At 66.1% G+C, this 21,749-nt stretch overlaps 2 protein-coding genes and 1 non-coding gene across 3 annotated transcripts; all 3 read right to left on the bottom strand.

Moving 5' to 3' along the window:
• Window positions 4,542–6,983, bottom strand: LOC108634001 (translation initiation factor IF-2-like). Its single transcript, XM_018041097.1, has 3 exons — window positions 6,859–6,983; window positions 5,569–6,583; window positions 4,542–5,485 (listed from the first exon to the last, which is right to left on the bottom strand). Exons 1-3 carry the CDS (start codon window positions 6,981–6,983, stop codon window positions 5,246–5,248), a joined length of 1,380 nt encoding a protein of 459 aa, XP_017896586.1. The 3' UTR covers window positions 4,542–5,245.
• Window positions 9,062–9,159, bottom strand: MIR202 (microRNA 202). Its single transcript, NR_129642.1, has one exon. It is a non-coding gene; the product is annotated as a microRNA 202 (primary transcript).
• On the bottom strand, window positions 19,264–21,519 carry LOC106503655. Its single transcript, XM_018041621.1, has 3 exons — window positions 21,395–21,519; window positions 21,195–21,297; window positions 19,264–19,465 (listed from the first exon to the last, which is right to left on the bottom strand). The coding sequence occupies exons 1-3, from the start codon at window positions 21,499–21,501 to the stop codon at window positions 19,292–19,294; spliced, it is 384 nt and encodes a 127-aa protein (XP_017897110.1). The 5' UTR covers window positions 21,502–21,519; the 3' UTR covers window positions 19,264–19,291.

Raw genomic sequence — 21,749 nt, 5'->3', positions numbered from 1 at the left:
ACGGAGCAAACGCGTCCCCCTGATTCCGTGTTGAGACCCCAAGCCCAGGGTGGTGCCGTCAGGAGGGCCCCTGGGAGGCGACAGGCTGTGAGGGTGAGGCCTCGTCGTTGGGCTTAGTGCCCCTGACTCGGCTCCCCGCTCAGGAGGCCCTGGCAAGGAAGCAGCTGGCATCCGCCCCACAGCCCCCGGCCTGGCGTCCCCACAGCAAGACAGATGGGACCCTGATCGGGTGCCGGCAGCATCTCCAGCAGGTGCCGAGGTGCCGGCCTCTCCCAGAGCTTGGTCGCTGAGGATCGGGAGCGGCTACTCGGGCCTGCGGCTCACACCGCTCACCTGGCCCAGCCCCAGGACCTGCTGAGTCCCTGGCGTGGACCCTGAGGGTGGCCAGTCCAGCTCCGCTTCCCGAATCTCACAGCGGGTGCAGCCCCACCCGTCCTCTGCCGCGGTCAGCGGGAGTGTCCGAGGCCCATCGCCTTTGGCCGTTTATCTGCGTGAGCGCCTCTGTGCATCTCGGGTGGTTTCTCTGCTCCTCGGGGGTCTCATCTGTTTCCTTCACCTTCGGGACACCTGCGGGCACTCCCTCTTCCTCTGTATTCTGGGTTTTGGGTGCTGACCTAATCCTGGGAGGACCCTGCTGGCCTGCCGAAGGCCCCTTCGTGAAGACCTCAGGGGTCACTGTCCCTTCATGTTCGTGAGGAGGTGCTCATCTGACTTCACTTTGCTCACTGTTTCTAAGGACAGCACCAAGCAAAAGCCTTCTGAGGTGACAGAAACGTTCTAGAACATCCAGCCCGGCCACCACCAGCCTCACGTGGCCTGTGCGACTGGGACACCGAATTATCCAACTTAACTTCATGTGCTCAGAGCTCCACGTTCAGCCTCACATGAAACTCTTGTTTCAGTGCCGTTGATTCCAGCTTCCTAGCTTCAGAACCTGTTTCATCAAAGACCAGGGCCTGGAGTTAGACCTTCATCAAGGTTCCCTCCAGGGTCACCCGGGGTCCCTTTCGGAGTCCCTCAGACTGACGGGGGACCCACCCCCTCATCACTCTCGTTCTGTCTTGGGGGGACCGCTGCAAGGCCGCAGGGCCTGGCTGTGGGTGACGCCTTCTAGTCTGTCTGTCCATCTGAGGGCCTCACCATGCGCCCCCGCCTGGCCCAGCCCTTCCAACCAGAGGTCTTCACGAGGCCGGAGGGCGGCGGGGCCCCCACCTGCCAAGGAGACGCCGTGGGGGTCCCCAGACACAGGACTCACTTCTGAGCTGCTAACTGGAGCAGGGACGGTGAGAGGAGGGGGGAGGCGGGGGTCCGCCCGCCCCCCCCCCCCCCCCCCGCCGCCTGTCCACTTGGCTTGCCCTGCTGCCGCCTCTGTGGGTGGGACAGAGGGGCCGGCGCGGGACTGGGGCCCCGGCACAGCAGCAGGAAGCTCTCCGACATGACCCCCTAGGAAGGAAGGGGCCTGGGGAAGGCGCCCACCCAGCTGACAGGGAGGCCCAGACAGACGTGAGCCAGTCCTCAGGGGCAGCCCATTCCCTGGCTCCACACCTGCAGCCCGGGAACTGACGGCGCCCCCAGACCACCGCCCTGCCTGGGTGGGACGTGGCCACTGCGCCCCGAGGCACGACCTCTGTTCTCCCCACTGGAGGCACAGATTCGCCCTCTTGGCTCCCACGAGGGGGGCGAGGGGCGTGGTGGCCAAAGCCCTGACGGAGCCCCTCGGGGCACAGGAGAGCCGGGGCCAGGGCCAGTGCCCGAGCCACACGGGACCTCCCGGCCTCGGGGGGCGTGGGCAGGGGAGGGGGCCTCACTCGCCGGCACTAGTCATGGCCTGTTGGTGATGGTGAGGGCCCGCGGGTCCAAGAATTCAGACAGCTGGGCTGCTGTGGGGAGTTGACTGGGCGAGGGCTGAGTCACAGCCTCAGGGCCCTGGAGTGTAGACGGCTGCAGATCACGGGCGGCCAGCCCCCGCTCGCCCCACCAGCCCCTGCCGGTGCAGTGGGAGGTCGGCTGCCACCTGGGCTTGGGGGCCAGTGGCCCAGAGCCACTGCCACACCCGCACCCGGTCACCTGGACCCCGAGGAGGCGTAAGGAAGCCGAGGCCCCACGGGGCGACAGCTGTCTCGGAGCAGCCCGGGGTAGACGGAGGGGAGGGGAGACCCCAGGGGACAAGAGCCAGGTGAGGAGAGTCTACACACACGCGCTGGAGGGAGGGGCCGTCTGACCCGAGAGGAGAGGTCGGGGTGGGGCCGGGAAGGGTGTCCGTAAGAGATGGGTCCCCTAAGAGAAGGGGTCACCCAGCAGACCTGGGGTGGGGTTGTGGCAGATGGTGCCCTGTGGGGCCAAAGGCCAGTGGACTGGCGCGGAAAGATCAGAAATGAAGAGGTGCTGAAGCGGTTTTGAAAGGCGCGGTGCATGTTAATGCCCGACATTACTCAGTGCAGTGATTCCCCGCTCCAGCACTCCTGCCTGGAGAGTCCCATGGAAGGAGGGGCCTGGTGGGCTGCAGTCCATGGGGTCGCTAAGAGTCAGACACGACTGAGCGACTTCACGTTCACTCTTCACTTTCATGCATTGGAGAAGGAAATGGCAACCCACTCCAGTGTTCCTGCCTGGAGAACCCCAGGGGCGGGGGAGCCTGGTGGGCTGCCGTCTACGGGGTCACACAGAGTCGGACGCGACTGACGCGACCGAGCAGCAGCAGCAGCGGCAGGGATTCCCAACAAACGTTCCCCTCCATCTAAGCCAGTGATCCCCACCCTTTTTGGACGCAGAACCAGTTCCGGGGAAGACAGATTTTGCACAGAGGAGGCTGATTCGGGCAGTACCGTGAGGGATGGGGAGCGGCAGGTGAGCTTTGCCCGAGTCCAGCTGCCGCTCATCTCCTGCTGTACCACCCAGTTCTAACGGACGGCACCGGTACTGGCCCACGGGCTGGGGATTGAGGCTCTATGACCTAGCGGGTGCCTGTCCCACAGGTTCTGTGCGCCTGGCGCAGTCAGGAGCTGCGGCTCACTCCCTCGACCAGGCTGGGGAGGCACCGCGGCCGGCCCAGGGACTCCGAGCACCCACAGCTCGGCTGCTGTCATGGTGGCGGGACACCCACGTCCACAGCTGCGCTCAGGAGCCTGTCCATGAGCATCCTGGGGGCACCCCAGGCACGTGCGACTCACAGGACATCCTGCAGTCATCTCAGGAGACACCCCACCTGACACGGCTAAGGATTTAAATTCCAACCCTCACCCCACCAGGTCAAGGACCACGCTGGCTGGCCCCTGCTCCCTGCTAAGCCCAAGAGTGCTTGAGGGTGGGATTGGGGTGTTAATCTTGAAGCGAGGCAGCCAGGCGGGCCGACGTGGGCAGGGGGGGCAGCCTTGGTTCCCAGCCCAGGCCAGCACCCTCCGAGGCCCAGGCTGCAGACTCACCCTGTCCGTTTCAAAGCCTTCAGGGCTGGGGGCTGGATCCAGCCGCCAGCGGGGCCTTGTCTGCCTGAGGGTGCGGCTCCCTAGATGGGTTCCTGCAGCAGTGCCCTGCAGGTCAACTAGGACGCGCCCCGTATCCGTCTGCCAGTGGCGTGGAGGGGGAAGACTCAGGCCGGCCAGGGCTGGGGGAGACAGAGGGCTGGCTGACTGGCAGCCTCCCCACGGAGCACCGGCCCCCAGATCTCGCCACCCACTTCCCTGAGGCCAGCTTCACGCCAGGGACGCGGCCACATCCAGTGAGGAGTGAAGCGCTACAGGCACCGGGACGAGGACCGAGGGCTTGTAGAGCAGCCCCTGCACCCGCCTGGCTATCCGGAGGATTGGGAGGTGGGGGCAGGGGACGCGGGGCAGCGGCCCAGCAGAGCAGCTCAGGAGACGCTGTCCTTCCTCTGGGCCCTTGCCAGGAGCCGGGCACAGACGTGTCCTTGCCCTGTGCCAGCAGACCCCTTCCTTCCTGCCACTCAAATCTGGGGGCAGCTCCTGTGACCAGAGTGAGCCCCTGCAGAGTGTGTGGGCGGGCCCAAGGGGCCCTCGCGGACCAGCCCCTCCCGACCCTGCCTAGCTCCTCGTGACCTGCGTTCCTGCCGAGCAGGACAGCCTGCAGCACAGACGCTGGCTGAGCCCACCTGTCCCGGGAGTGACTGCGGACGCTGGACTCCCTCCCGTGGCAGATTCCCGTGCAGGCTGAACAGTGGGTGCTGGGGGGAGGGGCCGTCCTCACCCTCCAGCACCTCCGGCCAGCGGGGCGGGGGCAGCAGAGACCACGTAGCAAGTCCTCAGTTGCCCGCCTCTGCCTTCTTGGCCGTAGCCCTTTCCCTCGATCAGACCTCACAGAGCTGGAGGAGGTGCAAATGGCCTGCTTTGTGCCTCTGAATTGAAAGCAATTAGGTGCCTGGAGAATCCCATTGATGGCGGAGCCTGGTGGGCTGCAGTCCAAGGGGTCGCTAAGAGTCAGACACGACTGAACGACTTCCTTTTCACTTTTCACTTTCACACATTGGAGAAGGAAATGGCAACCCACTCCAGTGTTCTTGCCTGGAGAATCCTGGGGATGGGGGAGCCTGGTGGGCTGCCGTCTATGGAGTCGCACAGAGTCAGACACGACTGAAGCGACTCAGCAGCAGCAGCAGCAGGTTCTGTTTATCTGGGGAGGGGGATTTGGGTCATCCAGGTAAACCCACCTCCTGAGCTTGTATGTGCAGCCCAGCCCTGCAGAACTGTGTTCGGCTGGTCCCACCCAGCAAGCTGGGCCCAGTTCCCGGCCCCACCATCTGTCCGGAGCCGGGTTGTGAGTGGCGCTGCCTCCCGCCTCCATCCTTTGTGGCAGCTTCGGCCCAGTGGACTGGCTTCCCCGGAGCAGCTGCGCGGGGCGAGCAGGCACAGCCAGGCCCGCTGAGGTCTCCAGGTGTAGAGCAGGGGAGCCCCCCGAGACCGTGGGCACGGGGGCACTGAAGTCCCCAGGAGTGTGTACAGGGGGCCCTCCCCCAGGCTGGGTTGGGAGTTGGGGCGGGTCTGGGAGGAGAGCCATCCATCCGTGTACTCCTTTGGCAGGTGGGGCGTTCCTGCCAGGCCTGGGGCTTCCCCTCCCATGGGAGTCTTACCTGCTCAGGCCCTTGGGACTCCTCCCTCCCGCCAGGAGCTGCCCCCATCCTCCATATGAGCCGCGATCAGACGCTTGGTGCCCACGGCGTCCAGGCCCAAGTCCTCGGAGGCCACTTCTGCAAGAGGGTCAAAAGTTAGCCCGTCTTGCGCCTGACGAAGCCCGCTCAGTTTGGCGAGGTCACCGGGGCCACTCCGCAGTGTCGGGCGCCCTCTTTCGGCCTCCAGACGGCTAGCTCGCTGGCCACCTGGCGTCCGGCAGGGGCGGCCGCGGCGCGGTGCCGTCTGGATTCTGTCCCCGTGAACATCCCATGGCTCCCGAAGCCCGAGGAGCCTGTCCGCAGCGGAGGAGACTCAGACTGTCGTTCCATTTCTGTGGCTTCACCGCTGCGCTTCCATGTCAGGTCCTGCGTGGCCGAAAGAGGAGCTGGTGTTGACTGTATATTTCCATTTAAAAAAGTTTAAATGAAGAACGTGGAAATGTGTTCACTTCACGGGGGAGCTCGGTGCTGCCCCGTCGCCTCCCTACAGCTCTGAACCGACCCTCCGGATACACAGCGGCGGCCACGGAGCCGAGGCGCCCGAGGATCGGGCGAGGGGCGGGCTTGGCCTGGGTGGGCTCCGGGGTGGGGCCCGTGGGTCGGAGCTCGTCTACCGGGGACAGAAACTGCTTCCGGAAGGGGCGCCTGCGTGCTGGGGGCGGTGGGAGAGCGGCCGCGTCCACTCTGTCCTCCCCCCGGCGTCCGCGCTCCGGAGGGCGCGGGGCAGCGCCGCCTCGGCCCAGTGGGAGGCCGGCGGGCGGGCGGCTTTCCCGAGGCCCTGGCCTCTCCAGAGCCTCCTCCTGGGCGGCGCTTCGGCCGCGCGGACGTGGTGCCGCCGTCCTCCCGCGGGGCCGGACCGGGAAACTGAGCGCCCAGGGACGGGGCGCCCCGGAGCGCTCCTCCGCCCGGGCCCGCGGGAGGGGGCGGGGCCGGCGGGAGAAGGGGTGGGGCTTGCCCCGGTGGGCGGGGACATCCTCTCCGGCTCCACCCTCTTTTCCCCGCAAACCGAAACCTCGTCCCGATTCGCCGTGTGAAACAGCAGCGCCCCCTGCAGGACTCTCGGCTGAGCGCGCGACCCGCGCCGCCGCCGCCGCTCCCCCGGGCCTCTGCCTGAGCCCCCTGCTCTGGCTCAGCCTCCGGGCTCCTTCCGAGCGGAACCAGCCCCCAGCTTCGGCGTGGGCCTCGTGCGGCGGGCAGCCCCCAGCGTGTTGCCTCCCAGATGCCAGGACCGGGGTGCCCACCGAGCTGGCCTTGTCCTGGGGCGCCTGGGGCCTCTGGGCCCCACTCGAGACGGGGGCGCCTCCTAAGGGAGTGTGTGCGCCCGGAAGCCCGCAGCTGAGGCCGGCCAGACACCAGGGGCGTGCGGGGCTACGCCTGGTGTCCACCTGCAGAGACCGCGGTGCCTGGCGGGCTTGCACCCTCCATCTCCCTTGCTGCTGGGACTGGGCCCTCTTGGCCTCAGGACTGTGGACAGTTTACAGTTGAGGAGGTTTTGGAGCTGCTTCCTCCCTGAAAACAGCCACAGGATTGTGTAGGAGGGGACGGTCAGCGAGCCACCAAAGGCCAAGGAGGACGGGGCTGTGCTGGGCCCTCACAGTCAGGGACAGCTTATCTGACAGAAGGTGCTGGAAGCTGGCCTTCCAGTCGGAGTCAAGGTGGCTTCTTGTGCTGGGTGCTCCGAGCTTTGTGCACGAATGTGGAAACCAACAGGATTAGGAGGAAGGGAAGGTGTTTGTCACCCTGCGTTTGAATCCACCTCAACGGTGACCTCAGAGCTGGACACCAGAAGGGCCTGGAGGCGCCTGCCCTGCGGCATTGGGGGCGGAGCCTCTGGGGGCTGTGTCCTCCGACCCTGGTCCCCCATCATGGGGAAAAGCTTGGGAGCCAGGATCCATACCTGCCTGCCACCCCCGCCCCCCGCCCCGGTTTCCCTTGCCTGCAGGACAGGAGACAGGTAGCAGGCAGCCCAAAGGAAGGCCCCCAGCGTGGCCGTTGTGCAGGATTCTGACGGACACCAAGTGCAAGTGATCACCCTGCCCACCCCCTGCCAGCCCGTTCCCAGTCTCTTTCCCATTCTCATCCCAGGCCGTGCCTCCAGCTGTGGCTCAGGGACGGGCATGCCCAGCCAGGCCACCCCCACGTCAAGTAGAAAGAATGGGCCTGCAGAGCAGAGGCAGCCCCACCAAGCCCTCTTGGGGTGTGGGGGTGCCCCCAGCCCAGCCCTGCTCTGCAGTGATGGACAGGCCATGACCGATTCTCCGTCCTCCAGTTTCAGCGACAGCTGGTGGCAGAGGACCTGCCGTCCCCAACCATCGTTTTCCAGGGGTCAGGACCTCAGGGCTGCGCGGCCTCCAGGGCTCCTGGCCTCTGCAGCTGGAGGGCTGCGTGTCACCGCCCCCGCAGGCTGGTGAGACCCACATTCCCAGCCCTGGCGGTGACTGCAAGTGGCCAGGCGGCAGGTGGAGGGAAACCTCCCCAGGGAAGCCGCCCTGAGGTTTGTGGGGAGGGCCGTTCCCCCACCCCACCTTTCACAGGACAAAGCCCCCCACGACCGACAGCCTGTCTGGCATCACCTGGCTTTCCCGAAGGCCTCCCAGCCCCAGGCCCGGCCCTGGCTGCCTCTCCATGCCCTTCTGCTGGACTCAGCTGATAGAGGACACGCTGGCCTGCCCTGCTCCACCTCCTGGTGGACACTCCCAGGCCTGTGTTTGTGCCCAGGGAGCTGCCCACGAGGGATGCCTCCCCTGCAGCTGGGACAAGTCCAGAACCCAGGGGGAGGGCATGCCTGGCAGGCCGTGGTGGGTCTGAGGGATTTCCCTCCCTGTGCTCAGGAGCCGTTCCCTGGAGCAGCTGACGGCCTGGACCCAGCCCTGCCCACGGCCCACCTCTCTCCCCATCGCAGGAAACAGGCGTCTGGCTCAGTGCTGCTGTCCCTCATGCACTGAGGGTGTCGCACCTGCTTTCCTCAACACTCAAGGGTCCCAGGGGAGCTGAGCCCCAGTGCTCTGGTGAGGATGGACAGAAGGGAGCACATGCTGGGGGTGGGCGTCTGCCTGAGCCTGGGTGCCTCCAGGAGCTGCGGCCTGTCCCCTTCTCCTACCCCCCGCAGGACCGTCCTACAGCTGAGCCTGGGACGACGGCTGATAAAGCTGTGCTTGGTGGGTCAATCAGCCGGTAAGCCCGACAGTCCCTGCTTACACCCCCCATTCATTGGACCCCCTTGGCCCCTTTTCCAGGCGCCCTCACCAGGGAGCTCCCACCACCCGGCAGGTGCCCCGGGCAGTGCTGGGGTGGACTGTCTCCACTGCAGCCTTGGGAGTCCTGGGCCACCCGCCCCATCACTTGAGAGGGCCCTGTCCCCATGACCCTGGTTGTTAGAAAGGTCCTCAGAAAGCTCCCCACCCACCGCCCTCCCAGCTGACATGTCTAGGAGTCTTCTCACTCCCTCGTGTTTTTCTTTTTTTTTAATAAGTTCCCCCAAGACCACTCTTACTGATGTGCCCCCCACCCCCCCGCCACCAGCTTGGATGAGGGAAAAACCACAGGATGAGGGAGGTTTGTTTTAAACGCACCGTATCAACACTCTTCACACTGAACTTTACACGGAGTTATTTTTATTTGAATTGCACTCATCACAGCGCGATGAGGGTGGAGAAGCAGCCCCATGGCCACCCCCGCTGACACCCCCCACCTCTGGGCACGTCAGGCGCCCTGTAGTTCCAGGCCGGCCGTCCCACGAGGGACGGTGCCTGGACCACACCCACGGGAGTGAAGATCGCCCCATCCCATCCCACGACCTGTGACCCCCCCACCCCATCCCGTCCCACGACCCGTGACGCCCGCCGCCCCCGCCTCAACCCAAAGCAGAGGTCAGGAGCCCCGACCCGGCGTGCGGAGCGTGGAGGTCTCAAGGCGGGTGCCCAGCGGGGAGCAGGCTCTGGTGCAGGGGAACCTCGGGGCCCCATTTTCCCATGCCCTACACCTCTTTAGGCCAGACCCTCAAAGAAGTATATGCATAGGAAAAAGGAACAGCGAGTGGCGTGGCTGCAGGTCCGGGGTCCGTGCCGGCTCGGGTCAGTCTGAACGAGCTGTGGTCGTGGCTGCAGGGGTCCGGGTGCGAGCAAGCCGTGCGGCCGGCGGGCTGCGGGGGAGACCGGGAGGCCCACGGGCCTTACCTGGTCGCAGTCAGGCTCGGTCTAGGGTCCCGGCGGCAGGCGAGCAGGGCAGCGTGGTGGAGAGCTGCGTGAGGACCGCGGCTCTGCGGCTCTGACCGCCTGGCGCCTTTTTATGCCAGGCAGAGACCTTGGCGGGGCGGCCGTCACGTGCGGTCACGGGCCGCGCTGTGCCAAGGACCCCGGCCGCCCCCGCACCTGGGAGATTGGGGCACAAAGACCTGCTCTGAGCAGAGCGCCCAGCCCTAGCGGGCGGGCCCCTGCAGACCTGGGACGGGGCCAGGCCTGGCCCGCAGCCTCCTCCGGGCCTTATCTCCCTGTGCGCGGCCTGCGTCACGGCCCGGAACACGCACGCGGGGGCAGCCTTCAGGAACGGCATCTCCCCTCCTGCCAGGGCACTGAGCCCTGGACCCACCCCCGGGAGCCCAGAGGACCCGCAGGCCACCCTGTGCTCAGCTCTTCCCCAGGGCCCCGGGGGTCTGAAGAAGGGCAGGGCCCCTGCAGTCTTGGGGGGACATGCGGGGACAGATGAGGGAGTCCCTGGACGGCTGACCGAAGACCCCCTGCCACCCACTCACAACACTCAGCTCCTGCCCGTGGATGGGGCTGCCAGTCAGTACCCTCTGGCGGGGGCACAGCTGGTCTCTGTGGACGGATGCCCACCGCCCTGTTCACAGACATTTCCCCCCGTGGGGGATGACAGGGGTGATCTGAGTCTGAAACAGACTGGCCATTTGGGTGTCCCCACCCACCCCCCGTCCTGAGTCCCAGGGTCCTGCTGTGCAGCCCTCACGCCCTCTGCCCCCTCGGCCCTGGGGTGGCCTGCGACCCCTGGACCCAGGATGGCCCCCACCGTGCCCCGCCCCGCCCCGCCCCGCCCTGCCTTTGCTCTGAGGTGTCTCTGGTGTGTGTGTGCGCCTGTGTCCGTGTGTGTGCCTCTGTGCCTGTGTCTGTGTGTGCCTGGCGTGTGTGCCTCGTGTCTGTGTGTGCCTGGTGTGCATGTGTTTGTGTGCCTGGCGTGTGTGTGTGTGAGCCTGGTGTGTGTGTGTGTGTGTGCCTGGCGTGTGTCTCTGTGTCTGTGTGTGTCTGTGTGCCTGGTGCCTGTGTGTGTGTGTGAGCCTGGTGTGTGTGTGTGTGTGTCTGTGTGCCTGGCGTGTGTGTGTGTGTGTGCCTGGCGTGTGTGTGTGTGTGTGTGTGCCTGGTGTGTGTGTGTGTGTGTGTGCCTGGCGTGTGTGTGCGCCTGGTGTGTGTGTGACTGTCTCTGTGTGCCTGGCGTGCGTGTGTTGTTTGTGTGTCCGTGTGCAGCAGCCCCTCACGCTCACCCGACCGGTGGGCCTGGGGGCTGAGGGCCGGGCTCCTGGATGCAAAGGCAGCGAGGGCACAGGCGGCCGTGCGAGGGGCCAGGTGAGCCAGCACCACCGAGAACGTGGCAGGGCTTCCGCCACCCTGGCCCAGACCTCGCTGACACCCCCACCAGGGCCCGGACCCCTCGGGGCCGGGGGTGTAGCTGAGACACTGCAGATGCCGGGCTGGATAGAGGGGGCCAGAGCCCCGGCCAGGAGCCTGTCCGCAGCCCCACTCGGGCCTCTGGGAGCCTTGCAGCCTGGCGAGGGATTGCCGGGGCCTGCAGACGCCAGTGGGCGGTCAGCTGCTCAGGGGTCTCCCGGGCCGTTGGGAGGGGCCAATCTCTGGGCTAGAGGGGGCCACGGAGGGGGTGTCAGACCCCTGCCTCTGCTGGGGAGGGGGGACCTTTGGTGGAAGAGGAAACCCCCCTCCCAGGGAGCTCAGAGGCTCGAGGGGGCCACCTGCTGAGTGCCAGGCTGAGGGGTGGAGCCCCAACTCAGGCGGCAGCCCTGGGGCCATCTCCGTGGGTCCCCCATTCTCCAAAACCACTCGGGGTCCCCCCACCCCTGGGGCCTCCTGCCCTGAGCCCCCACCGCCACCAGCCCTCCCCTTCACAGCTGCCTCCTTCAGCTTTTGGGAGACACTCCTGACCCTGACCCTGTCTCCTCAGGCGGGCAGCAGCAGGCCTGCAGGAGGGAGGCGGCAGGAGGCAGGTGGGCAGGCAGGGAGTCCAGGGTGCGAGGCCCGCCCCCCAGAGCCCTCCAAGGCCCTCCTGGTCGTCCTGCTGACCTGATTGTAACATCAGTGCCTGCTGATTATAAACCACGTGGGGAACCAGAGAGGCTCGGAGAGGAGACGGGCGGGGGCAGCGGCTCCGGGCCTCAGGTGTGTGGACCCTGCTGGCCCTGCTCGGATGCCGGAGTGGCTGGCCCCCTACCAGCTAGAGCCTGGGGAGCCTAAAGGGTGGCCGGTGGGAAGCAGGGGGCCAGGCCCGCCGTCTGTCTTTCCCCCAAGGCCCCTGGGAGGCAGGTGCTGACCTGGCAGAGTCTGTGTGGAAGCCTCCCTCAGGCTGCCAGGCAGAGCTAGTCCAAGGGAGAAGGAGGCTGCAGGCTGGGCCTCCCACGAGGAGCTTAGTCCCAGCCAGCCCACCTGGCTGTGGCCCCCGGAGACGCCAGCCCCTGGAGTCTCAGCCCCTGGAAGCCTTGCTCTGTGGACTCTGGGGATGAAGGGATGGACGCAGAGCTGGCTTCCACCCGGAGTGGCCACAGGCAGAAAGGCCAGCCACGGGATGCTAGGGCAGCTCCCTGCCTGACGGGTGCACCCGAGCACCACTCTGCTGCCAGGTGCTGTGCAGCCCCTCGGGGCCTGGAGTGGACCCCAAGCTCAGGGCGGGGACCCCGGCCCCTCCCCTCACTCTGGCCGCGCAGCCTGCTCCCAGCGTCCCTGCACCGTCAGACTTTAACAGGAGCCGAGTGGAGCGGGCACCGCCGCCTCCAGCCCCCTCCCCAGGCAGTGAGGATGATCCCCAGAGGCAGGCATAATGGCTGGCTTCCAGGGAGGCCGGCCAGGGACCGGGCTAAGCTCAGGCGGGGTCCTGCCCCGCAGTCTTGCGGCCGCCAGCATGCACCCAGGCCGGGACACGCCATGCTCCCCGACTCTGTGGCGTCCACACAGGCCCACGCAGGGTCCTGGGCCCTGTTGCTGCGGGCGGGGCCCCCACAAGTGGCCCCCGGAATGCAGAACGTGCTGGGCTGGGCTCGCCCTCTGCCCACAGGACAGAAAGTATCTCTGCTGGCCCTGAAGGACGTGCTTGGCACACAGCGGGCCCGCGATAAGGGGCGTCCTTCACGGCCGCTCACTCCCTCCCTGCCTGCGCTCCCGGCGGGCGGGGGGGGGGCTGTCCCTGCAGCTGTCTGCTCAGCTCAGGCAGCTCCCAGCCCCGGAGGCGGCTGCGTCAACCCCTGGCGGGTTCCCAGACAGTGAGGCCGCGCCCTCTCCCAGCTGGCCCTGCACCCCAACATGCGGTTCCCCGGCTTAGTAACTGCAGGCACTCGCCACCCCGAGGCCGGGTTGGGGGCCTGCCCTTGAGTGGTTCAGCTTCCCGCTGTGAGGGAGACACTGAATTTGGCGAAGCCCTCAGGCGCAGCAGGCCGAAGGGTGTCTGCCCGCGAGGTCTGTCCACCCGAGAGGAGCTGCCCCCGGCAGAGCAGACAGCAGAGTCCTCAGACTGGAGACCCCCCGAGGGCCCTTGAAGAGCAGGGGAGGGAGGCCTGTGGCCCGAGGCCCACGGGGTGGAGCACTTGGGAGCCAGGGGCATGCGGCTGCAGCGAACCCTGTGCGGTTGCTCTGAACCTGCCTTCGCCTGGCCGTCCGAGGTTTGTTGCCAAAACGGGTGTCCCCACACCTGTCAGAGGACAGGGGCCTGGAGGGCTGACGGGAAACTGTCTGGGCCGAGCCCCCGGAGGCTCCCGGGGCCTCCTGGGCTGGGGTGTCCGGCCGCGAGCCTGACCCAGGCTGTAGGCAGCGTGAGCATGGTGAGCGGCCCCCGTGGCCTGGGGTGCCCATGGGCGGCACCTGTGCACGCTGGGTCCCCGGGCAGGACCTGCATGTGGGCCAGGTGGGGAGACAAGGGGTTAAGGCTGGGTCTGGAGCCCCCCTGCCTCTGCGGCGGGGTTTCAAGGCTGAGTCTGTGTGACTCCCTTGCTGGGAGATAATCCTCTCCCTCCCGGGCAGATTGGGATGCTAGCCGGGCCATGGGAACTTGCCTCCGCTCAAGGCCACAGCGCGGGCGGCCTCCCGGGGCACCTTGGCCTTCCCGATCCCCAGCCAGAGGGAGAATATGGCCCCTTTGTCCACAGGGCTGACCCGGCTGTCCCCACCCCGGGCACGGGGAGCCCCTCTGAGCACCTGGACCACTGGGCCTGCACACAGGTGTGCACACACCACACGCCCGTGCACACAGGGCTGGCCCGGCAATCACTACCGTCCGTAACCCAGAAGCCGGGGTCTCTTTTCTCACCGAGGGGCTGGGCCCCCAGGTTTGGGGAAGGATCTGTCTCCTTCAGGCCTCCCCCCTCAGCAGCTACAGCCTCCACGGCCCCGTTCCTCCACGGCCCCTGGGCCTCCCCTGGGTCCTCGGCCTCTATGGCCATGAGCCTCCCCGGGTCCTCGGCCTCTACGGCCCCTGGGCCTCCCTGGGTCCTCGGCCTCTACAGCCCCTGGGCATCTCCTGGGTCCTCGGCCACTATGGTCCTTTGAGCCTCCCCCGCCCCACCCCCTCGCCCCCGACCTCTACGGCCATGAGCCTCCCCAGGGTCCTCGACCTCTACAGCCCCTGGGCCTCCCTGGGTCCTCGGCCACTATGGTCCTTTGAGCCTCCCCCACCCCACCCCCTCGCCCCTGACCTCTATGGCCATGAGCCTCCCCTGGGTCCTCGGCCTCTACAGCCCCTGGGCCTCCCCCGGGTCTTCGCCAGACTGATCCACAGGCAGATGCCCCTCCTGAAGTTCAGTGTCCCTGATCCGAGGCCCCTTGGGGTCCCCACAAACACCAAAAGCCCCTTTGTAGAGGCTTGGGGGTCAGTTAGGTGTTGGGGACGCTGGGGGTGGGCACAGAGCCCGAGATGGGTCCTGCCTGCCTCCACCAGCAGTCGCCACCGCCATGCGGAGGAAGCAGGCCAAGAGCGGCCGGTGAGCCAAGCTTGCCAAGGACAAGGACCTGTGAAGCCCCAGCCAACCTCCTCCTGGCCCCAGGCATTTCCCAGGGAACCCTCCCCATCCCCTGGTGGACAGAGACACCCCCGGCCTGGCTGGTCGGGTGGGGGCATGGGGTGGGGGCGCTATCCCCCTGGGAGCTCTCAGTGGAGCGCCCCTTGACTCCTTGCCCCGGACCCAGGTGGGGGCTGGGAGGACCTTGGATCTGGGAAAGGGGCTGTGCTGGGATCGAGGCAGGAGTCCTGAGACCCTGCTGCAAGCAGCCTCGGGTCACAGGGAAGAAGGCCCGCTAGAGCCCTAAACACCCAGCCCGGTGGGTCAGAGCCAGGGCCCCAGGTGGTGGGAACAAAGGGGAGGCCTGGGGCCTGAATGTGAGCATGTCTGCACCTGTGTGAGGACCTGTGACCTTGCAGTGGTGAAGGGGGTCCGAGGGGCCAGCAACGAATGCTTGGTCTCTCCTGGGGCCCGGCCCGGTGGGTGGGCTTCCCTCTGGGCACCCAGAGAAGGCTCAGCACCCACCAGCCAGCTGCCCGGTGTGGCTGTGTGTGGGGAGCGGTGGGCAGCACAGTGCCCCCGGGCTGGGGGGCTGGGGGCCGTCAGTCCAGGTGACTGCCGCCGCGGGGGCGTCCAGACATGCCACCTCCCACCCCCAGCCCTGCGTTGCCCCTGCCCACCTCCTCGGCCTCTGTGTCTGCCCTCTGCCTGGACAGCCACTCAGCTGACTTGAGGGTGGAGTCGGGGGCATTTCACCCCGTGTGGCCTGTTACACTGTGGGAACTGAGACCCCGCAGAACATGCGGTGGGGCAGAGGGGGCTGCGCCTGGGGTCCTCTCACCTCCCCTGGGGTGAGGCCAGGGATGCTCGGGCCCTCCGAGTCCCCACAGCACCCCGCTGGACACGCCGTGGCTCTGCTCTCGCTGAAAGGCAAGAGGTGGATCGTGCCTCCAGCTGCCGCGTTGGCTGGTTCTCTGAAGGAGGGTCTCTCTTTGAACAAGGAGGGACGGGACAGATGTCCAGTGTGTGTGTGACCCAGAAGCAGGACTCCCAGGTGAGCTTGCCAGAAGCATTCTTCTCACTTTTTCCTGACTGTAGCACACACTGCTCTGATGGGAACTGTCAGCAACACGGAAGTAACCGTTCTGCCCAAGAGCCATCGCTGTGAACCGATGGGCTTCTGCCAGCCTGTTCTCCAGGCAGCTTTCCACCTCTTTCGGCAAGTCAGCATGTCCCTTCCAGGGCAGCCCCGCCCGGCGGCAGTGGTGGGCCCCCGGAGCGCTGGAGCTGCCCCCTGGGGCACCGAGGGCCCGACCCACCTTGGGACAGCAGCCAGTTGCTGTTCTTTCCTGCCTTTTCTCTGGGTTTTCATTTCTAATCTCTGTCAACTGCTGCTGCTGCTGCTGCTGCTAAGTTGCTTCAGTCATGTCCAACTCTGTGCAACCCCATAGACGGCAGCCCACCAGGCTCCCCCGTCCCTAGGATTCTCCAGGCAAGGATACTAGAGTGGGGTGCCGTTTCTTTCTCCAATGCATGAAAGAGAAAAGTGAAAGTTATGTTGCCCAGTCGTGTCCGACTCTAAGCGACCCCATGGACTACAGCCCACCAGGCTCCTCTGTCCGTGGGATTTTCCAGGCAAGAGTACTGGAGTGGGGTGCCATTGAATTTGTGCTAATTTACTACCTGAATTTAATCAAAGCTTTGAGCTAAACAGGACTTCCCTGGTGGCTCAGACAGTAAAGAATCTGCCTGCAATGCAGGAGACTCAGGTTTGATCCCTGGATCTGGAAGATCCCTGAAGAAAGGAAGGGCAACCCACTCCAGTATCCTCACGTGGAGAATTCCATGGACAGAGAAGCCTGGCGGGCTACAGTCCATGAGGTTGCGAAGAGTAGGACTCAGCGACTAACACTTTCACTTTTTGAGCTAAGCAGACTTCATGTTCTGGGTGAACCTCTAGGCCAGTTTTCTATAGACTTTTTATTTGGAGAATAATCACAGTATTGCCCTGGTTCCGTGGAGGCTGCCACTAGCTCACTTCTCACACATTCTGTGCAGCTAGGGTGTTTTTCCACTGGAAAGGTGTTTCTCGCGTGTCAGAGAGCACTCAACACAGCCGCTGCACCAGGCCAGCCGCTGCACCTTCTGGAGCAGACACGCGGCCTGGCCCGCTCTCAGCCTTGAAGCCCGGGAGCGGGAAGCCTGGGGTTCACCCCACCCCACCCTCCAGGATGGCGCTGTGGTCCTGTGGTCAAGCACCCGTGCCCCTGCCTTCTGGAGCCCTCGCCGTGCGGCATCAGCAACGCCCACGAGGTCGGGCCGCCCCAGAGGCGCCGCAGCCCGGGTCTTCTCAGCCTCAGCCTCGCACAGCCTCCACCCCCGACGCCCCGTGCTGGGCCTCTGCCCCACGTCTGAGCTGCAGCCCCTCGCTTTCTTCACGCCTTTGCTCAGAAGTCAGCCCTGCTGGGCGCCCAAGGCCCCTCCTCCCACACGTCCGCCTGTTCTCATCCCTGCTCCCAGCTCTGTTTCAGGGGCGCGGCCTGTCCCTCGCCCCAGGCCCCACTTCCCGCTGGACTGTGGCGTGCCACGTGGGGAGGGCAGGGTTTCCGGGCAGGTCGTGGCCCCAGCACCAACCACCCCGTCTGGAGGACCTTCCTGCGTAGCAGCCCCGTGGGCGCCCCCTGACCCCGAGCCGCGTCCACAGCAGCACGTCCAGCTCGTCGTAGCCAGCATCTCCCCCACGTCAGTGGCGCTCACTCGAAACACATCTGGGAAGGAAAGGCCAGATGAGTTGCTTCAGAAATCACGGAAACAGACGTGCCAAGCTGGGGAGGGTGTCATGTGGGCAGCGGGGGGAGGCCAGGAGCTCCCACAGGCCTGGAGGCCACTGGCACTTCTGTCTACACCAGGGGCGCCGTGGCGCAGTGCACACCGCTCACCTGCGTTCAGGTGGGTGAAGGCCTGGAGGGCTTCTGGCTGACACGGGAATCAGCACAGAGCCCTGCACTCCTCCTCGGGCAGGAAGGCCACCAGGCCTCCAGCCCCTCATCACAGCCTCTCGTCGTTTTTAAGGAGGGTCAGGAGGGCGTGATTCCTGCCCTGGCCACACGGGGCCGTCCTTGGACCAGCCTGGAGGGCTCCCGGGTAGTGAGGGCGTGTCCTCCCCAGCACCTCTACCGTGGCCATTTCGCGGAGGGAGGCCCGGGGGCAAGCTGCCTCTGCCCATCCTGGGCAGGCGGGGTCCCTGTGGGCCTGAAGTATGTCATGCACATCTCTGCACCTCCAAGGGTCTCCCCTTAAAAATGTTTTTAAAATCGTGAAATCACACGTGCAAAAAGATCTGCCAGATGACACGCCAGGCCCCCCGGTGTCCACCCGCGCCTGTGGAGGCGGACACCTAACAGGCCTTGGTGTCTGCGTCCTGGTTGCAGGGCGTGGGCAGCCTAACTTTAACATCACTAACCCCCAGGGGCTGTCTCCGCACCCACGGTTCGAGGGGAAAGCTGGGGTGAACTCACAGTGACCCAGGCCTCTACCAGCAGACAGCTGCCCCTGGCCAGCAGCAGTGAGCGGACGGCACGGACAGCTCGGGTCAGCGGGTGGCCACAGAGCAGCCTCACCTCATGTTCTTCCAGGGACAGCCTGCCTCTGCGCCTCCCCAGGGCCCAGGCCTGGCCAGCTCTGCCCATAACCCACCGCCCAGCACACAGCCACCCGGCCACCGGCCAGGCTGAATCAGTGTGCCCTGTGCCTGACCCCCAGCCTGGCTGCTCCTCTGCATTCCTGCCCCTGCAAGTGGCACAGAGCCTTCAGCTGGCAGGGTGGGGGGCACGGTCCTCCAGAGGCCCCCCCGCCTTGTGCCCTGGTGAGCCCACTCCTGCCCCCAGCCCCGAGACACTGCGCGCTGGGCTGTGGAGCCCATCTCCCTCTGCGGCTCCTGACGCTGGAGCGGCAGGAGCTGCTTGCAGCCCGGACCTGCCCCTAGACACATCCTGGGGCTCCTCTCCAGGGGCGAGGGTGTGCCCAGGAGAAATCTGAGATGGCCCCTCCTGGGCGACCCCCCGCAACCAGCCTCCACAGGCCATCCGTGGAGGAGGAAGCAGACTCTCCGCCTCAAACCTTCCAAGCCTGGGGGGCCGGACCCATGCACTGGGGTCAGGGCTGCACGTCTGACTCAGGGAGGACGTGGGCTGACTCAGAGCAGCTCCGAAACCAACGGAGGTTTCTGCTCTGACGCTACTTCCTGAAATCCTGCAGGGGCCCGGGGCGTGTGAGTGTATTCAGGGAGGAGGGTCAGTGAGTCAGTTGTTGGGGGCAGGGGGTGGGGGTGGGTGAGTACCCAGGATGCTGGAGCAGGAAGGCACAAGTGCCAGGACACAGGACAGAGGACACAGCCCCCTGCCCCCAACCTCGCCATCTCAGGACTCCCTGGCCTCCACCCTGACGCCCCCACCCAGGGCCAGGGCCCCACATACACTGGGGGGAGCCCGTCTTGCAGGTCCTGGCTCCGCCTTGACCCCCAAAACTTCCAGAGCAAGGAGGGGTGACTGGCCGTGTCGGGTGACCACCGTGAGGTCCCCACAGGTGCCCTTCAGGGAGCACAACCTCCTGCAAGCTGTTTCCCCAGGGCTCCCGGGATGGCAGGCTGGCTGACTCGCGACGCTGCCCCCACCCCACTGCCCCCAGCACACAACTGCCCACAGACGCTCCACGCTCACAGTGATGCCAGGACAGCTCAGGGGCTCCAGGGAACCAGACCCATCTTCATGTCCAAACTGGTCTTCTTGGGGGGAGGAGGCAGGGGGGGCAGGGGGCAGCAGGGGAACCTCGGGCCACATCGGCCAGGCAGCTGGGATGGGCCAGGCCTCTGCTTGTGGACAAGCTGGCTCAGGCCATCCATGGTTCTCCACTCTATGGACAGTGTGTGGCCACACCCAGAAACACCCAGTCTAGGGGAGTTCCAAGTGGGCTCGAGGTTGGAGTCTGGTGGACAGGGGAAGGGGCCCTTCTGGCCCCGGGGTACCCCTGCCAGGGGGCTGGTCCCCCTGTTGCGTGAGCGCTCCGACCCGCTGGTCCTTCAGTTTCACCAGGTGCTCCAGCCTGGCCACCTTCATCTGCAGAACCTGCAGGAACACACACCCGAGGGACTCGTGTCCACACTCCTGTGGTGGGCAGCTTCAGCCCCAGGCTGAGTGTCCAGCCAGCCCCCCTGCAAGGCCACACCATCAGCGATCAGACCAAAGGCCCTCAAGCAGGCCACTCTGGGCAGAAACGTGGGCCCCTGAAATGAGCCTGAGACCCCAGGTGATAGAGGGCAGGCCAGAAGGAGGGGCTGCCAGAGACCCAAGGAGCCTCCTGGCCGGTTCCCTTTGCAGCCCTGCCCAGCGGCTCAGCCGGGCCGGGCAGGTCCTCGGAGCAAGCCTGCCGAGGGGACAGCCTCATATGCAGGGGTCACTTCTGAAGGGAAACAGCTGAGAACATGTCCCCGTGCAGACAGATGGTCGAGGACCGCCCGCCCGGGGCTCCTGCTCAGCTGTCCTCATGCACAGCTGCTGCCCCCCAGCCTCTCCCAATCACGGCCAGGGTGTAAACTCCCCTCCTGGAAGGAGAGCGCCTGCCATGCCCCAGCAGTAAGAGTGAACAGATCTGGAAGTTCGTCTGCCCCTGAACACGTGTCCAGAGGACAGAGGGCTCCCGCTGGCTGAGGCAGGGGGCCGGCGTCTCAGCAGACCGACCCTCCGAGGGCCCTGAGCGCCAGCACACCATGGCTGGCCGCACTGCCCCTCGGCGGTGAGCGTGAAGGGCAGGGGTGTCCCGAAGCTGGGCGCTGCCTTGTTTCAGCTGACGCTGGAGGCTGGGACCCCGGCACCCCCCCAACACTGTCAGCCCCAGGATGCTGCCCCTTGGCGCCCCCTGCCCCCACCCGCATCTGTTTTATCTGATGTCAGCAACAGTGACGGGACCGGAACTCAACTGTGTCACCACCAAACAGCAGGTGAGCTGTCTTGCCCTCTGGGTTTCAAAAATCAAATGCAGTTGGCCCTTGATCAATCTGGTGGTGTGTGTGTGGGGGGGCACCAACCCCTCCCCCAAGTCAAAACCGGCAGACGGTCTGACTGTCGCGACTGCAGCGCAGACCACAGCGTCGTGGTGCCCATCTAGTGAACACCATGCGGTCCAGACCGCGCTGTTCTGCGGCCCATGGGGGCCGTGCCTCCGTGTCAGCACAGGGCCCAGAGCCGGGCAGGCATGAGGGCAGCAAGGGGCCTTGCTGAGACAGGGCTTCCTCCCTGCCGCCCAGCAGATGCAGACCACAGGATGACGCCACCTTCCTGCTTCCTCAAAAGAGCTGCGTCGACTGCGGAGCCAGCAGGAACCGCTCTGTCATCACCATTTCTCCAGCTCCTCCAAACCCGAGGCTGTGCGGCCTGCACGCCCCACCCCCGCTGACTCGGGTCCAAACATGCAGCCTGGACGCCCAACAGAGCACGTGGGGGCTGCTGAATGGCAGTGACGGGACCCGAGCATCTCCTGAACCCGGGAGTGCTGGAGACCCTCAGCGACAGGGGGAACAGGCACACGCCCCCAGAACCAGGCTTGCGTCTTAGGGAGCTGCCTTCTGCTCCCTGCCTGGGCCCCAGGGCCCTCGAGCCTGCCGTCCAGTATGTCCGGGTGGCAAGGCCTGTGAGTCTGCAGCCCCTGACTTGTGGTCCCTGGCGTGATGACAGGCGAGGCTGGGTGGTCAGTCTCCCCTCTGCTTCTGGCTATCTCTGGGATATGCTCGCGGGCCCCCTGCCGGCCGGGGCCCTGCCTGGCTGCTCCCCGCCTCACCGCATGCTGGTAGGCCTGTACCTTGACCGTCTCCTGGAGGACTGCCAGCGCCCGCTCTTTCTCCTCCAGCAGCCACTGCAGCAGCCCAGGGTCCAGGCGGCGCCAGGGCTCCCTGGCTGGGCAACTGAAAGGCAGGCACGGGCCTTTAGCGGCAGGCGGGCCTTTAACGGGCGGGCGGGCGGCCAGTGGGGGCGGTGCAGAGGGTTCGATCTGGAGCCCACCCTCTGTGTGCACAATGGCCCATCTTCTCTGGAGCCCTCTGACTCCAATGGGTCTCCGCCCCAGAGCACGCCGAGGGGCTCAGCAGGCCTGCGAGACCACCGGACATGTCAGCTCCAGCCTCCAGCTCAGGTAGGGGCCGTGCTTTGTGGCCGTGTCGGGCCTGAGCTGGTCCACAGGTGCAGCACGCCACACCTCTGAATGGCTTACTCATTCGGAGAAGCGACCCCTGAACCTGGACGACGGCCACTTCACATGGCCTTGCGGGGGGTGACGGAAGCAGGGCTCCCTCTGAGCGAGGCGCTCCCCTCCCGCTGGGTGCCACCCCAGTGTGGGGCAGGGTGGTCTGCCAGGCGC

The sequence above is a fragment of the Capra hircus genome, chromosome 26 (assembly GCF_001704415.2).
Source record: "Capra hircus breed San Clemente chromosome 26, ASM170441v1, whole genome shotgun sequence".
In the NCBI taxonomy this organism is placed as follows: Eukaryota; Metazoa; Chordata; class Mammalia; order Artiodactyla; family Bovidae; genus Capra; species Capra hircus.
This window is presented reverse-complemented; position numbering and strand designations above follow the sequence as displayed.

What these genes read in the sequence shown, in the direction of transcription:
- LOC108634001 (XM_018041097.1), bottom strand. Translation starts at nt 6,983, where the DNA reads ATGGGGGACCAGGGTCGGAGGACACAGCCCCCAGAGGCTCCGCCCCCA. An exon ending in GAGGTGGATTCAAACGCAGG is followed by an intron (nt 6,584 to 6,858) that starts GTGACAAACACC and finishes AACTGTCCACAG; the next exon opens with TCCTGAGGCCAAGAGGGCCC. An exon ending in GCACCGAGCTCCCCCGTGAA is followed by an intron (nt 5,486 to 5,568) that starts GTGAACACATTT and finishes TCGGCCACGCAG; the next exon opens with GACCTGACATGGAAGCGCAG.
- LOC106503655 (XM_018041621.1), bottom strand. Translation starts at nt 21,501, where the DNA reads ATGTCCGGTGGTCTCGCAGGCCTGCTGAGCCCCTCGGCGTGCTCTGGG. An exon ending in GGCCATTGTGCACACAGAGG is followed by an intron (nt 21,298 to 21,394) that starts GTGGGCTCCAGA and finishes CCTGCCTTTCAG; the next exon opens with TTGCCCAGCCAGGGAGCCCT. An exon ending in TCCTCCAGGAGACGGTCAAG is followed by an intron (nt 19,466 to 21,194) that starts GTACAGGCCTAC and finishes GTGTTCCTGCAG; the next exon opens with GTTCTGCAGATGAAGGTGGC.